At 39.0% G+C, this 9,545-nt stretch overlaps 1 protein-coding gene across 1 annotated transcript; it reads right to left on the reverse strand.

Annotated features, from left to right (window-relative positions):
• Positions 1-4,412: 4,412 nt before the first annotated feature.
• Positions 4,413-8,121, reverse strand: DMRTA2 (DMRT like family A2). The gene is made up of 2 exons (XM_077278142.1): positions 7,274-8,121; positions 4,413-5,807 (listed from the first exon to the last, which is right to left on the reverse strand). The coding sequence occupies exons 1-2, from the start codon at positions 7,707-7,709 to the stop codon at positions 4,927-4,929; spliced, it is 1,317 nt and encodes a 438-aa protein (XP_077134257.1). The 5' UTR covers positions 7,710-8,121; the 3' UTR covers positions 4,413-4,926.
• Between the last annotated feature and the right edge of the window lie 1,424 nt (positions 8,122-9,545).

Here is a 9,545-nt window from a genome sequence, read left to right on the forward strand (position 1 = left end):
TGGACTGCACAGGGCCCATATACTGTTTATGCACAGGGGCCTCATCTGTTTGCGTCTGCTATTGCAGTGAGATATTGATTAAAATCTTACTTTTCAAAGGGGGTGTACTCATTTATGCTGAGCACTGTATGTAAGCTTACAAGAACTGTATGTTTGCGTAGTCTACCATGCAGTAGCTCAGGTACATTCACTGGTTGGCAGGAGCAAATATGCTAGTTCCTTCGTGAGATCTGAAGTCTTCACTATATGGCAACTCCTGACTATATGTTATAGTTCTCATGGGTAAGATGTAAGAAAAACTGTCCTTTTCAGCTGGATGTCAGGCACAGCACAAAGCTTCTCTAGGTTCTGAGAACTGTAAAATATACGCTGTTACTTTACAGTCCTCAGAACCTAGAGAAGCTTTGTGCTGTGCCTGACATCCAGCTGAAAAGGACAGTAGTAGAAAAGAGTATTACTACTTTTTTTTTTCTGGTAGCTGCTCTAAGCCAATCACCATGTCCAGGAATGTTCTCCACGAAGCTGATTGGACAAGAGTAGCTGTAGAAAGGATTCTCTTCATGATGACTTCTCCCAACTGTTCTTTTCAGTTGGATGCCTAGAAATAATTATAATGAGTTTTACTGGAAATAACTGGAAAAAAATGATCTGTAGGTGAACGTACCTTAGAGGCAGACTATGTAAATGTTGTGGGGTCCCTGCAGAGAAGAGGACCAACCCTGTTCTGTTCATCCCTTCAAACCGTTGTAGGACTCCCCTCTCCAGGGTATCTGTCTCATTGAAATACTGACCACAGAAAGTTCATAGGGGGCAAAAATCCAACATAATAGGGGGCTAAGTTTGATCTTTACTGTGGGGCTTTGAAGGAACTAGAAGTTCCAGCACACTCTGGATTATATGTGTCTTTTTATAAAGCTTTATTTGAAAAGAAAACCAGCCAGATAATTCCAGTTGCTGGGTCTTGTAGTGCCACAACATTTAACTGCTGATAACATGAACCGGATTAATGTATATCTACACACTGGAGGGATAAACCAGCCACAATCCCCCAGTGTGACAGCTGCCATAGGGCAGGGGTCTGCGCAGCATTAAGGTTGACTGAGCGGCTAAGCACACAACACGTTTATACAGATGTTCGGCCCCATCATCTGCCATTCTGGATGGAACCTGACAACTTGCAGCCAGAATCCACCTACGGTAATTTTCCAATTAAAGTGGTATTAGTAAGACCAATCAAATTAGCTGCTGTTATTAAACCCCGGTCAGGGCGATGGATATTATGTTTCAGCACCTCCTGCATCAGAAGCTTTTAAAAGTTTACTTTGTGATATAGATTTGCCAATTCCCAGAGCGGATTTGTGTCTATTTATTGAGTGTAGTTTACATACATTTAAGAGTATTTCATTTCATACTCCAAGTGCTCTATACAAACAGAGATAGTGAAGGTTCAAGTTAAAGATTTCCTGCAGCTCTCCATATCTGTCTTACATCAAAAGCTTCCTCATTGACATGTCGGGGTCTCTTCAGGTGACCTTGTAATAAGCGGGAGTGATAAATGTAGCAGTGCTCAGTGCGTAACCGATCAATATGATAACATTAAATTGCGGCTCTATAGCTCCCTCTAGTGGCCAGGCAGATGTGTGCTCATCTGGTTTAGGATGCAATGGCAGCTAATTGTGATAGATTTGTTTACTTTTTGCTTGGTGCTAAAAATATATATATATTATGTTTTTAAGTGCAAAAATTAAACTAATATATATATATATATATATATATATATATATATATATATATATATATATATAATATACACACACAATTGTGTATACACATATGACAAACCATATAGTTCTGTTAGCAATGATGACCAGCGGCCGCTATCGTACTTGCACTTCCAGTAGGATCCAAACATGATTCGAGAAAAAATATCGAAGAGCCCTCCATAGTGTAAAACCAAATGGCAAGATGGAGGTGGTTTTTAGGGTGTGTATGTATATATATATATATATATATATATATATATATATATATATATATATATATGCTCATCCTGTGTAGTTGTGCAAAAGTCATAAATAACACTAAGACATAACATGAAGCTCAAATAATCGAATCCTCTGAACCCGTGGAACCAACAAAGGGCCAAATTGCTGGGAAATGCAGGGAAAAAAATAGAATAAAATTAATGCCAATAGAGGGTTGCATATATATAAATAATTTTGCCACCCTCTGGTTACTCCTACTGGCAGCACTCCTTGTTTCCTGTACTTCACAGAAACATTGAGTTCCAGTTGTTTTGACTTCAAGGCTATGTTCTCACGTTGCGGGTTTTTTAATGCAATTTTAATGCAAAAAAGCAGGTTTGTCTTAGTTTTTGCTGAGTTTTTATTGCTGCTTTTTTATTGTCTCTTGTTCATGCTGATAAGGTTTAGTGCCCCCAAAAATCACGATGCCACGTCCTTAAGGTTTTAGCACCAAAAACACAGCAAAACCTGATACCAGCGTTTTCTGCTGTGTTTTTGCACTTACCCATTGTTTCCTATGGGTGAAAGAAAACGCTGCAAATACACAAGAAAAAAAAACGCTGAAAGAAGTAGCATGCTGCAGTTTTCAAAACCAGTCAGGAAATAAAACCAATGTGTGTTCTGAAATCTCATAGACTTTGATGGAGCTGTAAAAGCAACTTAAAATTTGCATCAAAAAAGAAAAATGCTGCAAAAACGCAACGTGTGAACATAGCCTTAGAATTTCATATTATGGCCATATTGGAGATTTTTTCCCAGAACAGTTGCAGGCGAAATGTTGGTACATTTACACCAGGATGTTTCATTCATGGATCAAGGTGACTGTGGTTTTAACATGCAGATAATATTAAATTAAGATGCATATGTATCACCAGATTTATTTCGCTTGTGCGCCGATCTTTATATATGTCCCTGAGGCTTTATTCATATTTGTGCTATTATTCCAGTAGTTCTGGTACAGGAACAGAAAACCTAAAATTACCGCAGAGATGGAACCCACAGATGACTGAGGACGGCTCTATGTTTTGCCTTGATACAATATTTTTAATGAACTTGGAACCCTTTATCCTATACTAATAAATTGGTGAAGTTTTATATACAAGTGGTTGGATACCTTTTTGTTTGCTTTGCTTTTATGATAAATTTCAATAACACCTGACCGACCATATTCACTATTTGGTATTTTAAATGAAATCTGCAGCAAAGGCTCCAAATACTAATGTGAACATAGCCTAACAATGGGTAAATAAAACTGACCAAAAATGGATACATCTATGTTTTATCAGATTGTATCAGTTTTCTATTCAATTTAAATGGATTACATATATAAAAACAAAAGAAATAACTAAAATATTTAGCACAACATAGATCCCTTACTCAGGACACGTTCACATTTGAGTTTGGATTTGCTTTGCCTCTCTTACATTTCTAACTGAAAAAAAAAGGATGATGCAAAAATACAGTCTACTGCTTTTTGTTTTGTTTTTTTCCTTTTGTGAATAGGATTCTAAACACAAAATTAATCCTGTAAAAAAAAAATGATGGAATTTTATAACATCTGTCAAAATCAGTGGCATAAAAAACACAGGCAGACAAAAGACATAAGTGTGAGTGTGCCCTAAGGCCAACAGAAAGTATTAGGATATACAGACAAATTGGTTTTGTGTGTTTGTTTGTTTTCCTTAAAATTAAATAAATTAAAAAAAAAAAGAGTAAACAAAAAATGGTCCTGACTGATCTGATACAAAGCCAAGAAAAATAAAAGATTTTTTTTTCATGAACCTAAATCCCATAGAAATACATGGGTTCAATCATAGGATTAGCAGCACACATAATATATCTCAAAATTAGATATCCACATGATCCACTCTGGTCAATAAACTAGAATCTGTTCTTGGAGAAAATAATAGTTTTCTTATAGTTTGTAAGATGTAAAATGTGGCATATTATAGAATGACAGATACTAAGAAATGCTGCATAGTAATATGCAATATACAATATGTGGACATGTCCAATATGTGTGCTATGTATCTAGAATGTGTGTCTATATTACATACACACATTACATAGCATACATGTTAGGAAAGTGTGTACACACATATTCAGGCTTCCGTGTGTAGGTGTGTAAATATATACATATATTATGTCATTTATGTGTGCATAATAAAAATATACATATGCGCACACATTAGTTTTAAAGTATGGTTGCTGCTACCAGCTATAAAGTGTGTAATTAATACAAACTAATACATAACATGAATAGTGTGTGTATAATATATTCTTATTTTTTTGTGGGTATGTAATGTATGTGTATAAAATATATAAATATATATTTATCCATTGTGTCTGTTACAAGCTGAAAACACAGGGAAAACTGATTCAAAAATACCATTTATTACTAATGCTCATGGATGAAGCTCACACATAGATGTTATTGATTTCTAAACGATTAAACCAACAGCATTACTTTAAACTTGACAGAAAATGATTTTTTGAACGCCACCTCCTCACCATATCTACAGTTCTGTACACACAAGACTCAGTCCTCATGTCCTTGTAACCTGCAAGTCACCGACTTCAACCACAACGTCAAGAATAACTTAGAAACCCCAACATTAGATTTCATCTGTCTGTGTACATTATATACTGTGACATCACGAAGCTGCTTATTGTGTCAAGCCAAGAAAATAACAAGTTCATCAAGAAGGAAAAAAGTGCATCTTAAGAAAAGTTTACAATGTGTCTCTGCTGTGACCAAAGAAAATCTCCAGATGGGTTATATCCTGAATTTGGCTATTGGAATTATGATCTTTCCAAGATGGTGGACTCTTAGTAGTTCCCGGAGTGTGTCCTCCACAGTTTTCTTCTCTAGGGTCCTCAGTCATTTCCAGAAGATCATGCTTCATTGCTTCTCTGTAGCATTGTTGACCACAGAACTGTAAAGTCCATTGGAGTATACCTGGTCTTTGTGGACATTGGCCCTGTCCCTCATTAGGTCACTAAATGCATAGTCCATGGGTGGACGAAACCCTAGTGTGGGCATGAACCCAGCTGTGGAATATGGGGCCATGAAGGCAAGTCCTCTGCTGTGGGCTGAATATGCTAACCTTAAGGGGTTGAGTCCTAGATGTCCACCCAACTGGTAGGTGTTGGTCTCTGTTCCAAAGTGGGTAGCATTGGGCTGCAGTGGAGAAAAGGCAGAGCGGCTTCCTAGTGTCCCAATGGTAGGAGTGATAGCCCCAGCTATGAGGGGTCTATGTGTGGTGGACACTGATGGTTGGATACTTTGTAAGGCAGCCTCTCTAGACCAGGTCTCATCACCCTTCTCCTGACCTCTGTTGTTCAATATCTGCTCTATGGCTTGGACCACGTCCCCACCACATCCTTGAAGAACAAGCTCCAAAACGCTCCTCTTCTGGGTAGGGAAGACCCTAGTGAGGATGTCTATGGGGGTCCTCTGTCTGGCTGAAGAAGAAGAACTTGGGTCCTGCTCATCTTTCTCTGCGTCTGAACCAGATTCAGATCCCAGTGGACTGATGGAGCTTGGGCTTTCCTCACCTTCTTTCATGACTTTGGACATAGGGGAGCTGAGAAAGGATTCACCATCACCATTTTCAGAACCTGATCCTGGTCTCCCTTCTGGGGAAGAAGTACCCTGTGCACTTCCAGTCACCGATTCACTGTCAGGAGTCACTGGTTTTGCACCAGGAGTCAGTTGCTGGGGAGTGATAGACCTGGAAATAAGGGTCTTAGGGAATAGTTCAAACTTCTGTATCTTTGTTTCTGAAAGCACAAAAAAAAAGCAACAAGTGAGGTGTTAGGTGTCTCTCAATGAGGCCACAGGTATTATAACAATGAACATTATTACTGTATGACTTCACAACAGAAGAAAATCTGAACTTCTAGAACTAGACCAGCTGTCAAATTGCAATGGAGCGTGAAGTCCTAGAGATCTCTGTAGACTTCCACCAGATATTCAAACACAATATACACTGATTTAAAGAGGTTAAAAAAACATAAACAGTGATTGTTCTATTATTCTGCAATATGGGTAAAATAAGAAACTAGATAAGTAGCTATAGACCAATCAATATTTCATAAGCCTTCATCAATTCTCCATGCCCCCTGTATTATTCCTGCTGAGGATTATCCTCTCTTTACCTGGACATCACAGTTAACAGATAATTATAGGGACAAACATCTAAAATGCCCGACTCTAATTTACTAAAATTACTAGGATTTGTCAGCCTTAATGTATCCAAACGAAGGTGTATAATGTAAGTGGGATGTGGATTATGTGCAACAAATAAGAGGATTGAAGACATTCAGATTTGTAAACAAAAGTTAAGTTCCAATTTGTTTTAGGCAGAAATTATTAGGTTTACAAATGTGTATATGTATGTGTATATATATATATATATATATATATATATATATACACACACACACACACACACACACACACACACACACACACACACACACACACACACACACACACACACACACACATTATATATATATGATTAATTCTACTGTGAACACTGTGATCGTTTTCATGCACAACATAAAAGCCATAATATAAGAGATAGCAGTGCTGGATTTGATTTTCTGTTTCCTGCACTTTGTATTTGCTGTCCCACAAGTAGATCACCGTGTCTAGCAATGACATTACAAACTCGGCTCTGCTACATCTCCTGTCCAGTGATGGAGTGAACAGAACCATGTAACTGCAGGGTCTGCTCTGACTTGTAGCAATGGCTTTAGGGAACTAAATGAATGCAACTTTTACTATTGTTAGTGTGTGTGTGTGTGTGTGTGTGTGTGTGTGTGTGTGTGTGTGTGTGTGTGTGTGTGTGTGTGTGTGTGTGTGTTGAACAATTGTATTAATAAGAAAAAAATTAAAAAGCTTACATAAATTCTATTAGTGCAATAAAGCCATTGATGTGTGTGTGTGTGTGTGTGTGTGTGTGTGTGTGTGTGTGTGTGTGTGTGTGTGTGTGTGTGTGTGTGTTTGTGTGTATATATACATGATTAAATCAATAAGTGTGTGTAGATCTATAATTTTCCTAATTTCCCTTGCATGAAACCTCTGCTTAATTATAATATATAAATAAAATAATTGACCATGGTATCCTATAAATGTAATCATATACATTCCGTCTATTTTCCATTATTTTGTTATGCAATGGCTGACTACTGGAAAGGCATGCATCCTAGACTGTCGCACCTAGCACAGGGGGTCTTACCTGAGCCAGTGTCGGAGCACACGGAGCCGAACACCTCGTAGGCCGGCCGGGGTGGGATGATGCCGTTGGCCGCCGCCAGCGCCAGCCCCTCCGCGGTGCCGTAGAGCAGCTGCAGCTCCCGGGCTTCGTTCTCCTCCTGCGCCTGCTGCCTGCGGAGCGCCACCTGCGCGGCCATCACCCGTTGTCGCTCCGCGATCAGCGTGCACTTGGCGCACATGCAGTCCTTCCAGCGGCAGTAGCGCTTGTGGCCCTTGAGCGCTGACACCACCCCGTGGTTCCGGCAGCGGGCGCACTTTGGGGTTCGGGGATACTTCTCTGTAGCCCGTAAAAGTAGCTGTGGAGCCCGCAGAAGGGTCCCGGCCATGGTGACCGGCAGAGAGGTGGTCGCGGTGGTCTGGGGGACCTGGGATCCAGAGGGGGCCCCGCTTATCTCCATGATCCTCAGCACAGCTTGTCTGCACTCTACAGCACTGTAGGCAGGAGCAGCTGCACCTTCTGCCACATTGGCTGCTGCCACCACTCCCTGCAGAAAGGTCCACTCGGTGCAATGCAAACCTCAGCGTGTGAACAGCGCCCTATGGCCGCACACCATGACTCTGGAGCTGACAACCTGATCTGCAGCCTGCCCCTGACTTATCTGCTGCTGCCCATTAAGCCCATGCCCCCTGGCTGTACCAAGTGCTCCCTGTGATCTACCTGTCTGTGGGATATGATGTTACCTGGGGGGAGTGATGGTCCCAGATCCCCACATGAATCCCCCTCCCAGGCTCCAGCTCTCAGCCTCCAGCTCAGTCCTTGCAGCACAACTTGTCAGCGCACTAAGGAGTTTCCACCAGTAGAAGACAAAGTCCCGGCCCCAGTCTGCAGCTGCTGCTCCCCAATGTTCAGCACTCACTAGACAAATGCTCAGAACAATGCCCAGCCTCCTATTGGTCAGGGCAGGGGAGAAGCTCACTTCTGATTGGTCAGCGACTTGTTCTACTGTTTCAAGCTGATAACAGAGAAAGAAGGAGGAGGAGGAAGGAAAGAAGGAAGGAAAGAAGGAGAGACACTTGTATAGATTCTGGTTTATGATCCTGAGGAGACCCCCTGTCTCATCCACAGCCAACTCCACACATTCACCCAGCAGCCTCCCTATTATATCCATATTACTATCAAATAAATATTACAGGCATCACTAATGCAGCAAATGGACATTACAGATACATTATATCAATTGCATGTTGCAATAACTTTTAAAGGATTTTTTTTAGATTACTTTTCTTCGTAGACATTATAATATACCTTATAATTATATTTTTGTATAATTTCATTCTAATATAATTATAAATATGTGATGGTTTATTCACAATGTATTAATTGACATCACTATTATTATTATCATTATTAATCAGCAATTATTATTTTTCCAGATGCTGTGGACGACATAAGAATTTTATAAGGTTGCAAAGGTGAGTATTTCTTCCATCGCTAATAGAACATAAACATTTCCCATTTAATCTCAATTTAGCCAATAATGATTAATCAACTTAATTCAACCAATAACATCACTGCACTGATCTGTTACATTATAATCTCACATTATATAATTTATTCCTTTTTTAACTAATTTCATTTACTGTCTATTTTTTTTATTGTTTTAGGTTGTTATTATATGCTATTTGGTGTACATCTAGAATATTATTATTGTTTTTTTTTCTCTACTGCTGATCCCAGTGATGGAAAGAACATCACTATCTTCTTAGAGATCTGTGTATAACCTACACTTGTTATATAATTGCTATTCTCCATACCTCAGGATTTACCATAGCTCTTTATGTCTTATCATTTATTTTTCTAAACCCATCAGGACAAGTATTAAAGGTTGAAAATGAAAGTTTATTTGATTTTTTTTTTTTTTTTTGTTTACTTTTGTAGCTTTTTTATGCATTTTATTTTACACTCTGTTATACTACCCAAATCTGGTTATATCGATGATGGTGGAGGCTTTGGTGGTGATATGGTGAAATTACTTAAGATTTTCTACCTTTTTAGTTTTGAAGCACCCTATTAAAATATAGCTCTATCAAAGAGGAGATTAATATTCTAGCATTTTATGCAAAATTGCAATCTGTGTCATTTATGGATTCCACATGTTTATGAATTTAGAGGATTAAATACAGTGACACAAATACAGGATGTATAGATGATAGATAGATGATAGATAGATAGATAGATAGATAGATAGATAGATAGATAGATAGATAGATAGATAGATAGATAGATAGATAAG

Source organism: Ranitomeya variabilis, chromosome 8 (genome assembly GCF_051348905.1).
Source record: "Ranitomeya variabilis isolate aRanVar5 chromosome 8, aRanVar5.hap1, whole genome shotgun sequence".
Lineage (NCBI taxonomy): Eukaryota > Metazoa > Chordata > Amphibia > Anura > Dendrobatidae > Ranitomeya > Ranitomeya variabilis.

Coding starts and splice junctions, on each gene's coding strand:
- DMRTA2 (XM_077278142.1), bottom strand. CDS start 7,709: ATGGAGATAAGCGGGGCCCCCTCTGGATCCCAGGTCCCCCAGACCACC. Junction 5,808..7,273: donor GTGCTCCGACACTGGCTCAG/GTAAGACCCCCT, acceptor TTGTGCTTTCAG/AAACAAAGATACAGAAGTTT.